Source organism: Morus notabilis, unplaced genomic scaffold (genome assembly GCF_000414095.1).
Source record: "Morus notabilis unplaced genomic scaffold, ASM41409v2 Scaffold888, whole genome shotgun sequence".
NCBI classification, from domain to species: domain Eukaryota; kingdom Viridiplantae; phylum Streptophyta; class Magnoliopsida; order Rosales; family Moraceae; genus Morus; species Morus notabilis.
This window is the reverse complement of record NW_010367841.1, coordinates 579,061-595,557: the sequence shown is the minus strand read 5'-3', so window position 1 is coordinate 595,557 and position 16,497 is coordinate 579,061. Positions and strand designations below refer to the sequence as shown.

Below are 16,497 nucleotides of genomic sequence, written 5' to 3'. Positions count from 1 at the left end.
TTTTTTTTGGGAAGGAATTCGGATTGATCACCAACTCGGACACGTGTCGCAACGTGATTGGAACTGAGGAGTAAGGCCGCCACGTGTCGCGCGCGGAATGGAGGAAGTCTGCTGGCAGTGGTCAGGCGACGAGGGAAGCTGGCCAACACTGGGGTCCCACCGAGACAGGTGGCGTGCGTAGATTGGGCGGTTGGCTGGCACGCTGACACGCGGGACCCATGGGGGATAAAACTGAGACGCGCTTAACTGCTACGTGGGAAGCACGCGCGCCCTGAGAGTTGGGCGTCCTGGTGACGCGCGAGGCGTGAGACGGCGGAAAGAAACGCGCGCGGATTCCTGCGCTGAGTGGTGGGGTCCACGAGCTGATGTTGGCTCGGCTAAGCTACTCGGCTCTCTCTCTCTCTGATCGGCTTGTACGGCTCGGCTGAGAGCTTGGCTCCGAGTGGTTTGAAAACATGGCTTCATGGCTTATTCTTGTGTAGTTTTTTTTTATACTGCTTTCATCTGTAAATAATTAAGCAAAGACTAGAAAAATTCCAATTAAAATATTATGAATAAAAATAATGAAATTGCTTAATTAGAGCTTAAATATTTAATATTATATAAATCAAAAGTAGTATTTATGGTGCATTTTCATGCACCAATCACTTCGTTTCGCAGCTTCTCGACTTTCGGTTGACGATCCGTTTTGAGGTAGGGGTCCTATTACTTAACTTTTGTGGAGTTTTATTTAATTTAATTTATTTTGTTAAGTTTAAGAAGATTTAGATTATATATCAAACTTATTTATTACTGTTACACGATATGACTTGAAACAGAACCCTTAGGGGCCCGTCCTGTAATGTACAGCGTGGTCAAGAGATTTTAACATAATTTTGGAAATTGACACAAAAGCATGGTTAGGAGAATGTAAACCGGACACGATAGTGAGATAGTGTGCTAACAGTAGGTGTGGCCGTTCACCATCCCTGGGTGTGAACCCGAAAAGGTAAAAGAGGGAGAGGTGATGACGCTCTCCGGGGTTGAGAATCCCCAAGGTTACTGTACAGTGGTTACGTCCTGGTGAGGGTCCGAAATGACAGTTCACCCTTACCCGTGGTTCGAGAACTGATCTGGTAAGGACATCGAGTTAGAGTTCCCTACCATCAGTCTCTCTGAGTCACCGCGCCCTTCGGGGGTTTATCGTCCCGAGTATACGGACTAGATTATCTCATTGACACAGGTTTCATAATTTATTATGCATAAAAAGTAGAAATTACTAACCATGCAGGTTTAATTTGAGAAAGGTAAATAAAACTAAAAGTGAGTAATAGTTCTCCTACTGAGCATTCCGTGCTCACCCCCTTTGTCCTCTTTCATTTCCAGGGGGTGTACAGTGCAACCTTTCGGACGAGGAGTAGTCACCGATCAGCGTGCCCCTCGTAGAGGATCTACCATTTTCAGTTTCCTTCCTTAAATTTGTGTAAGACCTTGATTGGATTACTTTGGACAGAATTGTAACTGATGATGATGATCGTACTGTTAAATATTTTATTGGTGCTACATTATACTGTGAATCTAAGTTTTAACGTAACGATGAATTATGGGTTTTAACGGAGAGTTTGTTTTAAAAGCCCATGGGCAGACATTGTTTTTATTTCAGGAGTTTTATTTTATTTTATTTCTATTTGTGCACCATTACCGCACTTTTATTACATAACCCCTACTTAGGGGCGTCACAAAAACACAAAACCAAGGTTTAATTACATGTTCTGCCATTCTCTATGTCGTATCTTTTTTTTCTTTTTTCTTTTTTTTAAAAAAAAATCACTCTCATCCCTCATCTTTTGATTAAAATTGAAGAAACATGTTGCGTCTAGCGAGGTTCATACTTTATTATGCGCACATGCGAGAGTTTACAATCGCTTAAATATTATTATTATTACTATTACTATTACTATTATTTATAATATACTATTATTATTAAGAAGCAGATCTTCAGATCTATTTGTAATTGGTCCATCACTTAAAAAAAAAAAATCCTCAACGATTCTAAATTGTTTAGCTGCAAGAAATGCTGAATGAAAGAAATATACTAACCAATCCTTTCGACTTTCGTCCATAACGGTGAAAGTGTTGAATTTTAATATTAAAACAAAATCTGTAAAGAGATGGCACTTTGCAATTATTATTTATCGGGGAGCATTAATAGTGTCGAGTCAGAGCGTGAACAACCATAAAGCGGGGTTTGACAGCAAATTTGGCCCTTTCCTTTTGGTTATCGTTAAAATGTTTGGTTTAAATTTAAAATTATAAAAAAAATATTATAATAAATTATGAATAATAATTTAAATTATAATATGAATCTATCAACTAAACGCACATGTTAATAAGTTGCCAGTTTAATAATTGAGAAGCATCTGCACAGAGTAAATAAATACATAAACAAACAACTATATGAATGAAAAGCATGCCAAAGCTAATAAAATGGATAATTTAGAAACATGGAAGTCATTTTCCAATCATATTAAAGATTGAGATGATTTGATATTATGGTAAGGCTTAAATTATAATAAAAAGCAATTATTAAGAGCTTTCAGACAATATATTATTCATGAACATAAGTGGAGAGCAAGCAAGTACCATGACACCCAAAAAGAGTATGCCACAGTGTGAAAAGTTTGAAGGGGTCTTTAAGATTAAACGACAATGAAATTTATTTATATGCAAATTGATATGTTGAACTTTTTTTTAGATTAAACTACATGAATGTCTCAGTTTATTAATTTGAGTTTTAAATTTAAATTGAGATATAATTTTATATGAAAATTTTTTACTATAACAAAAAAAATAAATATAATTTTTTATTAAAATTTTTAATTATAATAAAATTAAAATTAAAAATTTAAACCAGTACAATAAACGAGACTCTGAACGAAGCTGAAGTTCGATCTTATCAGCAGATTATGAATTGATTAAAAAAAATAATAAAAAATACGGCAAAAGGACAAGTAAAAGTCAGTTAAATGTTTCAAAGGTACAATGCCACCATCATTCAACTGTGGGCTAAAAATTTCCTTCTCTTTCTCAACTGCATTTTTTTGATTTTCTAGGAATAAACTAAAAGGACGAGTTTCAGAGAGAGAGAGACATGGAAGAAGAACTGCTGAAAAGGCCTATGATTGATGAGGAAAATCTAAAAGAAAATGATGAAACTCAAAAAAATGGCTCCTCAGCAACCCCAGTTGTTGTTCTCAGCACTTTGGTTGCTCTCTGCGGTTCTCTCTGCATTGGTTGCGTTGTAAGCACCATCTCATTCTCTGTTTGTGATCTTTTCTTCTTTTTTTTTTGTATATATCATTATTATTGTTATCCATTTCCTTGGTATTATCGAATTAAGGCTTTTAGCCAATAATCTTAACGAATGAAAAGATTGATTTTGACTTATGAACAATTGGGTATCTTGGATTATAGAATTTTACTACAGAGGGGCAATTAAGTGAGAAAACATACCCTTTTTCTTGAGTCACAAGTTAAAGGAACAGTGAAGGTGTAAATTATTGCCTCGCAGATTGGATATTCCTCACCTGCTCAAGCTGGAATCATGAAAGACCTGGACCTCTCTGTTGCAGATGTATGCATATGTATTCAAGTATTTCACCATCTCAAACATTTTCGATCCCTTTCGTTTGATTGAGCCTCTTTTCCTGTTGTGCAGTATTCGGTTTTCGGTTCGATAGTGACAGTTGGAGGAATGATTGGTGCGCTAGGGAACGGGAAAATGGCGGATCTCATAGGCCGGAGAGCAGTAAGTTTCTTGTTTGTACCATCCTTAGTTTCAATTTTGAATGTGTGTATCAACTTGCTGATTTGTCTGTTATTTGCAACTCGTGTTGCAGACTATGTGGTTATCCGAAGTGTTGAGTACCGCAGGGTGGACCGCAATAGCACTCGGAAAGGTTTCTCTTCCTTCTCCCAAAACTGATTATTGTGACACACCTCATCTGTTTCTAGAGTAACAAGTTGACTGATATTGATATTTTTCAGAATCAACAAGGTTTTTTTTTTTTTTTTAATTGTCTTCCCTTGCTCGTCATAGACTGCTTGGTGGCTGGACTTTGGAAGGCTCTTGCTTGGGCTCGGATACGCGCTTATTTGCTACGTGGTAATTTCTCTGAGATTTTGACAATCTATTGACTTGTTTTGAACAAGCATGTATTATAATCAAATTATTGTTAGCTACTCAGGTGCCTATATACATTGCTGAAATAACTCCAAAGAACATCAGGGGAAGATTTACTTCTGCCTATCAGGTAAGAGTTGGACTTAATGAGAGTGAAATTAAGACCCAAATCCTTTTCCTCATACTGTTATTCATATTCATGTAATGGTTTTTTTTTAATTTTTTTTCTGAGTGGTAGTTGATGATTTGTTGCGGAATATCGTTGATGTACTTCATTGGGAATGTTGTTAACTGGCGCACCTTGGCTGTAATTGGTAAATCATTTATTTAAGTTTACTTGTAATCTGTAATTAGTGAATCACAATTTTGTACTAACTTTTTCTATTTAGGTGCCGTTCCATCAATGTTACATATATTAGGATTATTCTTCATTCCTGAGTCTCCTAGATGGCTGGTGAGTCCAATAAGATTTAATATTGAAAAGGAAGAAACTTTATAATAGCATGCATATTGATGTAAAGAGTCAACTTCCAATTAGAACTGTAAGAATAATTGTACCAATTATTTGCAGGCGAAAATCGGTAAGCACAAAGAGCTTAAAGCTGCACTGCAGAGTCTAAGGGGGAAGAATGTTGATGTCTCCGGAGAAGCAACTGAAATCATAGTATTTCTTCACCTTCCATGTTCTCAGTACAGCAGTTTCACACGCACACAATACAAAAATAGACTAAAATGGCTGCCCCAAATTTTTTGTGGCAGGATTACACAGAAACCTTTCAGCAGCACTCAGAGAGAGTTCTGGATCTGTTCCAAAAGAGATATGCTCATGCACTCACTGTGAGCTGCCTTAACCACAAAAGAAACTATGAATAGTAAAAGAGGAATGCTAAATGCACTGACGAGTAGCACGAGTGCAATATCTAAGACACTCATTGTTGTGGGACCCAGCAGGGCTCACAAGAATCAATGGCCCAGACCTTGCACTCGCACTACTTTCCTAGCTGTATAGCTTGTCTCTGGAGGTGTCTTAACCTTCTTTTGCACACAAATTAATTGGTTTAGGTTGGAGTTGGGCTGATGGCGCTGCAACAACTTGCAGGGAATGCTGCAGTTGTTTACTACTCCAGCTCTATATTTACAAAGGCTGGTAACTAGAATACTTATAATATCCCTTCACACTAATTTAAATACAACAGAAGTTATACATCATAGACTTGAATCTCTCATCTCTTACAGGAGTGTCAAGTAGTGTTGGGACTATATTAATGGCCATTATCCAGGTACATGAGTTTCTCAATTCCTGCCTAGCATGTCAGTTGAGGATTCTGTAAAGCACATATCTCAAATGTACATGTGAATTGCAGATTCCTGCCGTTGCATTGAGTGTGCTTGTGACCGATAAATTGGGAAGACGGCCCCTTTTAATGGTAAGAATTTTTTCCGCTTTTAAGTTCTAATGTTGTGTGCAAATGATGTCCAAAGAATTGATTCGTCATGTTCACCAATGTTTGCAGATTTCTGCGGCCGGAATGTGCTTGAGTTGCTTTCTTCTTGGCTTGTCATTCCTATTTCTGGTGTTTCCACATACCAACTCTTAATACCTCTCTATTATTTTGTTTAAGGGACAGGCTTCATATACAAATGATCATACTATAATGCTTAAGCTTGTTATTCACAGGACCTGAACTACTTGCAGCAGCTCACTTCCATAATGGTTTATATTGCACTTCTGGTATGGACAAATACGACATATGCATTCATAACATTACTTTTAAAAAAAATGGTCAGTTCCAAATGTTTTAACTTAATTTGAATGGTTTAAGATCCTTAAAAGTCTCAAAGATCAGCTCTTCTTTTTTTTAATTCAGGGGTATAGCGTGTCATTTGTAATGGGCGTGGCAGGATTACCCTGGGTTATAGTGTCAGAGGTAAAAACTATTTTTTATTCACATGTTAATAACCTTTTTTAAGCTTATTAGCATATAAATGATATCCCAATTATTATTATTATTATTATTATCATCATCATCATCTTTACTATTATCATCTTTACTATTATCATCTTTACTATTATTATCTTTATTATTATTATCTTTATTATTATTATTATTATTATTATTATTATTATTATTATCTTTATTATCTTTCAGATATTCCCTATAAACGTTAAGGGTTCAGCTGGAAGCCTTGTGACTTTGGCAAGCAAGTCATGTTCTTGGATAGTTACATACAGTTTCAATTTTATGATGCTATGGAGCTCCTCAGGTATGCAAACAAAAATACCCACCAAGTTTTTTTTTTTTTTTGGGTTTTTTCTCGGTCTTTCATATATTCATGTATGATAAGTTGTATACACTATTGCAGGCACATTTTTTGTCTTCTCTGTCATTTGTGGCTCAACTCTTCTTTTTGTTTTCAAGTTAGTGCCTGAGACCAAAGGGAAAACTTTAGAAGAAATACAAGCATCAATTGCACATTTTCTTCGGTGATTCATAAACATGGAAAGTTGTTTCTGCTTCTCTATAAATGGTTTTATCCACAGTGTGATAAGCAGACAAAATAGAGGAAAACAGAGTTTCTTTTTCTTTTCTTTTTTCCCCATTATTCAAATAGTTTATCTTACGTTATCCAGTTATATTTTGTCCTTAAATATACGTGTGTGACGTCAATGTAAATACATACTTGTATGGTGTGATTTTTAAATTTTAGTGGGGTTGAAAGCCTAAAATCAGTCACCAACTTCAACTTTAACAAATAAATGCGAAAGGCTTGACAAATAAATCCAACGCTCTAGAAAAAACAATTCAAAATTTCAAACTGCAAAATTTTAGTGGTCTAGGCCCATATAGAGTGTTACGATTAACCGTTGTGCTCTAAATCCAGATACAATATGTCTCAATTAACCGTTTCTAATCCAGGTATAGTCTCGCAATTAATCCTTTTGTCGTCCATAATATAATGTCAATATTAGTTTCTATGGTATAGATATATTAATGCCACAATTAACCCTCTATGGTCCATGATCATTATCGCTATTTAATAGACGTGATATAGGCACAGTATTACAAATTAATTCTTGGTCTCGTTCATTTTATCGATTCGAGTTTTACTACAGTAAAAAATTCTCATAAATAGTTACATATAATTTTTTTATTACAGTATATAAAATCATATTTCAATTAAATTAAAAATTTGAGTCAACAAACTAAACGGACTAGTGCCATGTTTCGTATCACAACATAATCAGCAGCTATACAGTGCTTAGAAATACTATGCAACTATACACCATTGATATGTGTCTTTCAAAACGACAAGATAAAGTTAATTTGGGTTGTTGGGAGAAAAGGTTCTTTTAGTCAAAAGCCAAAAGGGCCCCCCTTTGTTCCTTTAATATATTTATACCAATAAATTGTAATATGGCACATGCTCCAAAGTCACGTAAAGGATGTGTCGTATTTGGGAACGTCCTAATTACAATATCAGATATGGCAATGCAGATGGGATATATCTGTCGTATTTTCGTAGCATATTTTGATCTCATTAAAAATATAACTAGATACCATAGTCCGATATGAGAATGATATCAGTTAAATATGGCAATACAATGAGCAAATCATATATATCCGTTGAACTTGCAAATATCAAATATGGAGAGATACAATATTTACAAATCATATATATCTTGGAACATGCTAACGCTAGTTCATTTAGCTCCTCAAAGAATATTATGCAATGTTTGGTATCTAAATTCGTTCCCTGATTTGAATCATGGTTCGTGGTTCGTTACAGTATTTTCTCTCACAAAAAATACACGTAAATCAAAAATAATTTTAATCTATGAACCAAACGTAAAGTATTTTCTATCTAGTAGTCCCTCTTTATATATTCTGCAAGAATTTCCTTTTTTTTTTGTCTTCAATTTAGAGAGAGAGAACATGGAAAAAGACTGCTAAGAAATCCTTTCTTCAAGAGCCAGAGCCATGGGATTTTGGTTGTTTGTGGACCAAACTAAGTAATTAGTAGAAGTTCCCTTTGGCTTAAGAAGAAAATGAGTCGTCATTTTTCCCTTAACGTTTCCATAATAGAGAACGAAACGTTCCTTTTTCTTTTGAAATTGCTGTCGTTTACGTTGAAAAAGGACATGTATTCTGTCATCTAAAAGTTTCCATTTGTTCCGAATAGAAAAAGGATCGTTTTATTCAGCATTATAGATTTCTGTCATTTATATAATTTGCTGATTCTGTTTAAAAGACCAGTACTTTCTGATTTCTGTTTTTTAAAAAGCTATTGTCATTTATATAACGTTGTTTTTCGTCAAAAAGCTTTTCATTTAGTCAGATAAACAGATAAACGACATGTCGCTACCATTTAATCAGACAAACGACATGTCGTTATCTGAAGTCTACTTCCTTGAATCATGCTACATGCTGTCTATGATATTCTGTGTGGGAATGTCAATTAACTTACATAATTTTGTGTTCCGAAATTTTGTCGTCGTTTAAGAAAAATATAACACAAAGTAACAAGGGAACCAACGCTCACTCTTTACTCTTTTTTTTTTTTTTTTGAAACTAATTTTTGTATTGTTTTTTTAAGTACAGTTACAACAAACAAGGTAGGTTAGGCGGATATTTTATGGATTGGCGACAAAAAAAAGTCTCTGATGGACCACTCAAATTTGATCCATTGGGAAGCCAAGCGCCTCACCAACCTTCTCAGTCAGAGATATTTACGGACTGTGGATTGAGAGTTTTTAATTTAATTTTATTACAGTTAAATTTTTTTTTATAAAAACTCACATCATTTAATTTTATTTATTATAATTAAAATTTTTTACATAAAATCACATTTTAATTTAAATTAAAAACTTAATAAACGAGACTTGAACATTTAACTTTTCATGTGGCAGAACAAAGATTTGATTAAGAAGATGGGCCCGTTCGGTTCGCTAATTCGAGTTGAGATGTGATATTGTGTGAGAATTTTTTACTGTAGCAAAAAAGTTAAATGTGACTGTTTCTAAAAATTTTTTACTGTAACAAAACTCGAATTCTAAACTCGAATGAGCGAAATGAACGGGGCCTAAAATACCCTCAATCTGATTAGGGTAAGGTTTTTTTTTTTTTTTTTTCCTCTTCCTTTTCTCTTTCTCCGGTTGCCCTCTTCTCTCTCCTCTTACCTCCTCGTCCTTTCTCTTTCCTCCTCTCTTTCTCCAACAGCCCTCTTCTCTCTCTTTCCTCTTATATTCCCTTTATTTCTTTCTCCCCTCTCTTCTCCAATCGTCACATTAACCCTGCCCGTCGTCTTCATCTTCTTTGTGGATGAAGATCCCCCGCATCGCATGTGGTTGTAATATGTTCACACGAGTTGAGGAGATCCTCCTTTTTGTAAAGTTCTTTTTTTGTACTTTTTTGTGTATTCGTTGTGATCCGGTGATTTTTGTGTTTTTTTGATACTCCTGCGACGCTGCACTATCTCTTAAAACATAGCTTTTCTAGTGAATACCGGACAAGATATCGGTTAGTATCCATGTGGATACCAGTCGATGGTGGAAGGATTTTTGTGTTTTTCTACGAATTTGAAGTATTCCGGCCACTATGATGGTCAGATTGCCGCCAAAATTGGTTGTTACTAATAGGTATTTCGACCAAATACTCGTATCGCGGCTAGATACTAGTCGGTATCGCGACTGGTATTATAAGAGTATTTGAAATTGTAAATAAAATGTGATGACAGTGACAATTTCTACAAATGTTTGTCCCTTCTTGTATAAGTTAATCCAAACTTAAAATTTATAGTGTTCTTGTAAAGAGCCCTCTCAGCCTTCTTGGCTCACTAGCCTCGAACAATGAAGATATTCACAAATTCCATTACTTTATTTTAATTTAGGAGATTTTTCTAATAGGATATACAAAAAGTTAACCGACTATGGATAAATTTGTCAGATTTACACGGTAAAGTTCTACATATTTTTTAATATAATTTTAATTAGATATAAAGTAAAAAAAATACACCACTAATACGAAGTCCTAGGTAGAAAGGCGCCTTAATGTATTGGTAGAAGGGAGACAAAAACTTTTTAATGCATTTTATAAAGTTTGTCAGGGATGAATCCATAAAATTTTAAAAAATTTTAAGTTACTCTTTTTATCATTTATTACTGTCTATATTTATTATTTGATATGTTGAGATTTATTATCTTATTTTTTATTTAAATAATAATATATTATGTTAATAGATTTCACATATTAAATAATAAATGTAAAAAAAAAAAGAATAATAAATTTTTCAAAGATTTTTTTTTTCAATTCTTATACTAGGAGGAAAAGAAAAAGAGAGGGACAAAAAATTTACAAAGGAAAGAAAATGTGAATAAAAGAAAAAAAGTTATTTTTCCTTTTATCTTATTTGTTATGATAGGAGGAAAGAAAATGAGTATTTAATTAAGTTACCGTCTCATTAATTATTTGATATTATTTTAGTTTTAAAATAATGACAAAAATATAATTTTTAGTCTATTTAGTTCATACGTTTAAATTAGTGTCTTAATTCTGACATTTAAAATTTAAATTTTTTATAAGAGAAAAAAATTATAACATAATTAAAACTATACATTTAAACATATAAAACAAACGAATCTTTAATTATTTAAACATGACGCAACAAGTATTCCATCTAAAAATCTCTTATGGAGATAAAAAATTACGGGACCCACGTATCTTTTTATCCATTCAATTTTCTCTCTTACTTAACAACTTGGAATTCTATTTTTTCTTCAAAGATTCCTTCACTTTTTTTTTTCTCTCACTTTTCACCTCTACCAAACATGAGTGTTAGAAACCGACGAGTCAGACCTTAACACAGAACGAAACGTAAAGTTGTTTAATTTACTAATTTGAAGTTAAGATTTAATTTTATGTAAAATTTTTTTATTATAATAAAAAAATTAAATAGAATTATTTTTAAATTATTTTTATTATATTAAAACTTAAATTAATGAAATATACTGTCATAAATAACAAGACAAATAATGCCGCAGCTGCTCTCTCCCCTATTTTTTCGTTCTTATTTATATATATCTCAAGAACAATTTCAACGGTGGATACTGTCCTGTTGACAGAGTACGTTACCTATTGCAAAATTTTCAAACTACATATATTTTTTTTGCTGATCTTTCAAATTATTATTCGTTAAACTCAAAAAGCTCAAACAAAAACCTCTCTGCTTAGTTTTTTCTCGGTCTTTTTTCATTCGTTTGTAGTTCCAAAGAGTTTCAGAACATGGGTAAAGTCAAAGAAAGCATAGAAGAAGAAGGACAATTGTCAAATCCTCTGCTGCTTGTTGAAGAGAGTTGTGGTGGAAGTGACGAGAATGGATCTTTCTCTCCCACAACTTCTATGGTTGTGCTTAGCACCTTCGTTGCTGTGTCTGGATCCTATGTTTTCGGTTCTGCTGTAAGGAATAATTACTACTTTGTGTTTGTATCAGATATGGGTTTGATGTGCTTTTGAGATATGGATCAGATATTCCTAGCCGTTTGATTAACTGACTTCTCGTTTGACCTGACGGCTCATAATTGCTTTTCAGGTGGGATATTCCTCACCAGCTCAGTCTGGAATAGTGGAAGAACTGGGCCTTGTTGTGGCACAGGTTAGTAACTATTAGTCTGATCAACACGAAAAATTTTGGCCAACTTAGCACTCTTTTTTTTTTATTTTAATAAAACACACAGAAGCAGAACACATAAAATGCTTACCTGTTTTGTTTGTCATGTACAAAACTTATCTTTTTGATGCAGTACTCGCTTTTCGGTTCAATATTAACAATTGGGGCAATGATAGGCGCAATAGTGAGTGGCAAAATATCCGATTACATCGGTCGAAGAGGTGTAAGTTTTTTTCCATTCATTCCAATTTCCAACAATATTGATTAAAGATATACAATTATATATCATATGTTCAAAGTTTCTTAATTCTTGTTTGTGTTTTTGAGCAGACAATGGGCATCTCTGAGATATTCTGCATTGTGGGATGGCTTTGCATAGCTTTCTCTAAGGTTAATTTTGTGTCCCATAACTTGCTATCCCCTGTTCAAATATTTTTCTTTCACACGTATATATATTAGAAGTCGTAGCAATGTATAATAAACTTGACCAACGAATAACATTTTGTAAATTTAATAGTTTATTTCTTGTTGAAAGGTTGCTTGGTGGCTTGACCTTGGAAGACTTTTAGTTGGATGTGGGATGGGGCTTCTTTCTTATGTGGTAAATTTTGTATTAAAGTTACAATGCTCAAATTGCACATCTGATTGTGTTCTGTATGCCAAATAAAAACATTATATATGTGCGTTCAATTTCCAAATAGGTACCTATTTATATAGCAGAAATAACACCGAAGAATATTCGAGGGGCATTTACAGCAGTTCATCAGGTAAAAATAAAAGCATCAATTTGGAATCTAATTTTAAAGTTTTTCCCCCCTTATATAGCTGATGATTAGTTCTGATTTTACAGTTGATGATATGCTGTGGGGTGTCATTGACATATCTCATTGGGGCTTTTGTGAACTGGCGCATTTTGGCTATTCTTGGTATCTTATTTTGTCTTTGTTATTTCTTTCTTACTTAGTTGTAGATCATATATCTATATATATATTAATTTAATTGGTTTATATTTTCCACGTTCAGGAACAATTCCATGCATAATACAACTTCTAGGTTTATTTTTCATTCCAGAATCTCCCAGATGGCTAGTGAGTCACACCTAAAGTTCTTCTCTAACTTGTATATCATATGCAAAAGTAAAAAAATTCATGAATCTTTTGAAAAGACAGATAATTTTGTAGGCAAAGATCGGCCAAGAAAAAGAGTGTGAAGCTGCTTTACAGCGCCTTAGAGGAGAGAATGTCAATATTTCTCATGAAGTTGCTGAAATTAGAGTAAGTTCTCAACTTAATACAGACAGATATGCAAGTTTATTCTTTCAAGGAATGTTGAAAGGTACACTAACTTATACTTGTTTCTAATTATGAAAAGGATTACACAAAGACCCTTCGACGGCTATCCGAAGCTAGCACTATTGAACTATTCCAGTGGAGATATGCTCGTTCACTTTTAGTGAGCTTTTTTTGTGACTTGAAAATAATAACTTTACATGTTTACTTTCTTGTTGTTGACCTCTTTTTAGTAAGTTAGACTTTTGTGGTAGCTAGGTTGGAGTTGGCTTGATGGTGTTGCAACAATTTGGAGGAGTTAACGGCATTGTATTTTATGCAAGTGCTATATTTGTTTCGGCCGGTATGTGCGAGGACTCCTTTGCATTCTTTATCTATTTACCAAGAAACAGATTGTACTAAACATGCTAATTAGTGCGTATAAAGAAATATCTATGGTTTAACACAGGATTTTCTGGTAGTGTTGGGACTATAGCAATGGTTGTTGTTCAGGTAATTTCATAATTTTCTTGTGATTCCAATATTTCTGGCTTCGGATTGTTTCTCGTGGAACAAGAAACAGTTCCACACTCTCAAATATTGTTGCTAAAAGACCTTTTTCTTGTAATGACATACTTATAAAAAAGAATAAAATAAAAATGGTCTTCCACAGGTTCCAATGACAGCATTAGGGGTTGTTTTGATGGACAAATCTGGACGAAGACCGCTCCTTCTGGTAAGAACAAGTGAGAAAAAGTTGTGTGAGATTGTGATTTGTGATGGTTATGAATGAAAAATGCTTTGCTAATTAAGCCTGCTAATGCCTTCAGGTTTCTTCTGCTGGAACATTCTTGGGGTGCTTTCTTGTGGGATTATCATTCATCTTGCAGGTTTTTTTTCCTGGGGGAAATTGTTTCCTTTTTAAATTTCTTAAATGTTTTTAGTACTTTCCTTTTTCTGAGAGGAAAAAGTTTATGAATTTGGCAGGATCTTCAACAGTGGAAGGGAGCTACTCCCATTTTAGCACTTGTTGGAGTACTGGTAACTAATGCAAATTCACCCAAATTCTTTAAGCTTTTTTTTATTACCATTTTCTTTAAAAAAAGAGTGCAAGATTTTATAGAAACTACTATCAAAACAAAACTGAGTACAGAAAATCGTTGGAAAATCATGATTTCTTGAAATTTTGTTGTTGTTTCTTGAAAAAATCGCCTTGCTATTTATTGTTTATGATAAAAAGACATGTCGTTTCAAGTGTAGAGTTGCTAATCTATCAGTTATTCATGAATAATTCTGTGGATAAAATTTAAAATTGATTTAATTACATAATAGATGTCCATACCGAGTTACATATCCTGTGTGTGTATGTGTGTGTGTGTGATTGAGAGAAGTCTTTTTTGGAAACCAGGTGTATACAGGATCATTCTCATTAGGCATGGGAGGAATTCCTTGGGTTATAATGTCAGAGGTGGGTTAGTTTATCTCAATCAGATGATGACACATTTATTAATTACACATTCTTCAATATTAGATAGAACTGAAACCACGTAATTTAGTTGCAACAAGAAAACTCAAACTTCACTGATGAGAGAATTAAGAAAACCGTTTCTGTTTCTCAGATATTTCCCATAAACATGAAGGGATCGGCTGGAAGCCTTGTGACATTAGTTAGCTGGTTAGGATCTTGGATTATCTCATTTTCTTTCAACTTCTTAATGGATTGGAGCTCAGCAGGTATTATGATTTAATTTTATTTTATTTTTTTTACATCTTTCAAACTCTCATCTTAAATCATGACTAAATATTGTTAATGTCCTGCAATATTTTACAATATGTTCCTTTCTCTTTTCAGGAACATTTTTCTCATTCTCGATCATATGCGGATTAACTGTCGTGTTTGTCGCCACGTTGGTACCGGAGACAAAGGGAAGAACGCTGGAAGAAATACAAGCATCCTTGAATCCCATTTCGGCAAAAGATTAATGAACTAACTTTGGCATGCTCAAATGGTACTAATGTCAAGCCATAAGTTAGTCCACACGCTTAATATTCTCAAAGAAACCCAAAAATAATAATAATAATAATAATAAAGACGGTGTTTTTCTGACCTTCCTAGGTTTTCAAACTAGAATACTAGGAGCCGGAGGCGTGTAGTTTTATCATCAGGACGCCTGAATACTGATTGATCATAATAAAAAATACATTCGATCCAAGACTGATGGACGGTGTTGTGGTTGTTGACCTGTGGTGGTTTTCCTAATAGCTGTCGTTTTTTCTAATTATTGTCGTTTTCCCTAATAGCTGTCGTTTTTATTGTCGTTTTCCCTAATTATTGTCGTTTTCCATAAATATTGTCGTTTTCACATCTGCCTCATTTATTATTATTTTTTAGTTTCTAATGCTCCTAACATTCTAACGTTGTTGTTTGTTCTATAATAACTGTCGTTTTCTTTAATTATTAAGGTTTTATTTGTTTATGTCGTTTCCAATGTGATGACGTTTTTAAATGTGGTTTTTAAGGTGGTGTCGTTGTCCCAATCATTATTGTTACAAGAGTCTAGATGGTTGTAGTGCTGTTGTTTTTAGGTCATTCTCGTCTTTGGTGCGTTAAAAGCAGTTGCTTTCACTGTCGTTGTTTTTATGGTGGCGTTGTGTTTGTAGATCGTTGCCGATTTATAGGTTGTTATCGTTTTTTGTGTTTATCACTGTACTCTGTAGTTTACACAGTTATTGTCGTTTCTGTAGTCTTGGCATTCTAGGATCTTCTCACCGTAACGTGTCCATGTATTTTTGTTTTTTTGTTTTTTTCCTAGAAACATTCTCAGATTCTCTATTTTTCCTAATTATTATAGTTCTTTTCTAAGTTATGTCGTTTTTATAGTGATGCCTTGTCTAAATATTATCGTTTTCCAATTTTCTTTTTTCGGCACAGATCGCATCCTTCCCGCACCTCTTATGCAGCTGTTTTTCATATCGTTGTCGTTTTCAGGTCATTGTCGTTCTAATGTTGTCGTCTTGGCAGAATCGTCATTTCCACCGTGCTGTTGTTTTCATAGTTCGTTCGTTCCTATTGCTATCGTTTCTTCCCCCCCCCTTCCTCTCCCCCCCCCCCCCCCCCCCCCCTTATAAACACTGCCGTTTTACTAATACGGTCGTTTCCGCGTAATATTGTGTTTCGGATATTGTTGTTTCCAAACTATTGTCGTTCCATGGATCACGTCGTCTCTTTTATTCCGCACTTTTCATGTAATACCTGAGATTTAATTAAGCCTTAAGCCAATAATAAATAAATTTTGTAAATTAAAATCATGCACCCCATTTATCATTTACCTCAAAGTTATTTGTTGGCATTATATTTTATTATTATAGCTATCATATGATTTTATTAAACTTATAGCTTTG

The 16,497-nt window shown here is 34.1% G+C and overlaps 2 protein-coding genes across 6 annotated transcripts in view; both read left to right on the top strand.

Annotated features, from left to right (window-relative positions):
- Nucleotides 1-3,053: 3,053 nt before the first annotated feature.
- LOC21403553 (sugar transporter ERD6-like 5) lies at nucleotides 3,054-6,812 on the top strand. 4 transcript variants are annotated; one of them, XM_024175672.1, is made up of 18 exons: nucleotides 3,054-3,280; nucleotides 3,551-3,613; nucleotides 3,698-3,787; nucleotides 3,879-3,938; nucleotides 4,079-4,144; nucleotides 4,227-4,292; nucleotides 4,401-4,476; nucleotides 4,552-4,616; nucleotides 4,734-4,826; nucleotides 4,922-4,999; nucleotides 5,225-5,309; nucleotides 5,399-5,442; nucleotides 5,527-5,589; nucleotides 5,677-5,736; nucleotides 5,841-5,894; nucleotides 6,031-6,090; nucleotides 6,313-6,427; nucleotides 6,587-6,812. In XM_024175672.1, exons 1-18 carry the CDS (start codon nucleotides 3,131-3,133, stop codon nucleotides 6,649-6,651), a joined length of 1,353 nt encoding a protein of 450 aa, XP_024031440.1. In that variant the 5' UTR covers nucleotides 3,054-3,130; the 3' UTR covers nucleotides 6,652-6,812. The 4 variants fall into 4 exon arrangements, with proteins under 4 accessions (XP_024031440.1, XP_024031438.1, XP_024031441.1 ...); XM_024175670.1 differs by having other exon boundaries at nucleotides 6,527-6,812; XM_024175673.1 differs by having other exon boundaries at nucleotides 6,583-6,661.
- A 4,406-nt stretch (nucleotides 6,813-11,218) lies between these two features.
- The window catches only part of LOC21403552 (sugar transporter ERD6-like 5), a 7,437-nt gene continuing 2,158 nt past the window's right edge, over nucleotides 11,219-16,497 (top strand). Inside the window, exons 1-19 of one of the 2 annotated variants that reach the window (XM_024175669.1) lie at nucleotides 11,219-11,283; nucleotides 11,424-11,616; nucleotides 11,750-11,812; nucleotides 11,961-12,050; nucleotides 12,158-12,217; nucleotides 12,363-12,428; nucleotides 12,529-12,594; nucleotides 12,678-12,753; nucleotides 12,851-12,915; nucleotides 13,009-13,101; nucleotides 13,199-13,279; nucleotides 13,375-13,459; nucleotides 13,565-13,608; nucleotides 13,769-13,831; nucleotides 13,926-13,985; nucleotides 14,083-14,136; nucleotides 14,504-14,563; nucleotides 14,715-14,829; nucleotides 14,948-15,104. In XM_024175669.1, the coding sequence (XP_024031437.1) occupies nucleotides 11,443-11,616; nucleotides 11,750-11,812; nucleotides 11,961-12,050; nucleotides 12,158-12,217; nucleotides 12,363-12,428; nucleotides 12,529-12,594; nucleotides 12,678-12,753; nucleotides 12,851-12,915; nucleotides 13,009-13,101; nucleotides 13,199-13,279; nucleotides 13,375-13,459; nucleotides 13,565-13,608; nucleotides 13,769-13,831; nucleotides 13,926-13,985; nucleotides 14,083-14,136; nucleotides 14,504-14,563; nucleotides 14,715-14,829; nucleotides 14,948-15,078 (1,446 nt within the window). In that variant the 5' untranslated portion in view covers nucleotides 11,219-11,283; nucleotides 11,424-11,442 and the 3' untranslated portion in view covers nucleotides 15,079-15,104. Of the gene's footprint in view, nucleotides 11,617-11,749; nucleotides 11,813-11,960; nucleotides 12,051-12,157; nucleotides 12,218-12,362; nucleotides 12,429-12,528; nucleotides 12,595-12,677; nucleotides 12,754-12,850; nucleotides 12,916-13,008; nucleotides 13,102-13,198; nucleotides 13,280-13,374; nucleotides 13,460-13,564; nucleotides 13,609-13,742; nucleotides 13,832-13,925; nucleotides 13,986-14,082; nucleotides 14,137-14,503; nucleotides 14,564-14,714; nucleotides 14,830-14,947; nucleotides 15,105-16,497 lie in introns of those variants that run through there. The other variant, XR_002903589.1, reaches the window with a different exon arrangement.

Coding starts and splice junctions, on each gene's coding strand:
- LOC21403553 (XM_024175670.1), top strand. CDS start 3,131: ATGGAAGAAGAACTGCTGAAAAGGCCTATGATTGATGAGGAAAATCTA. Junction 5,310..5,398: donor CTCTATATTTACAAAGGCTG/GTAACTAGAATA, acceptor CATCTCTTACAG/GAGTGTCAAGTAGTGTTGGG. Junction 5,590..5,676: donor GAAGACGGCCCCTTTTAATG/GTAAGAATTTTT, acceptor CAATGTTTGCAG/ATTTCTGCGGCCGGAATGTG.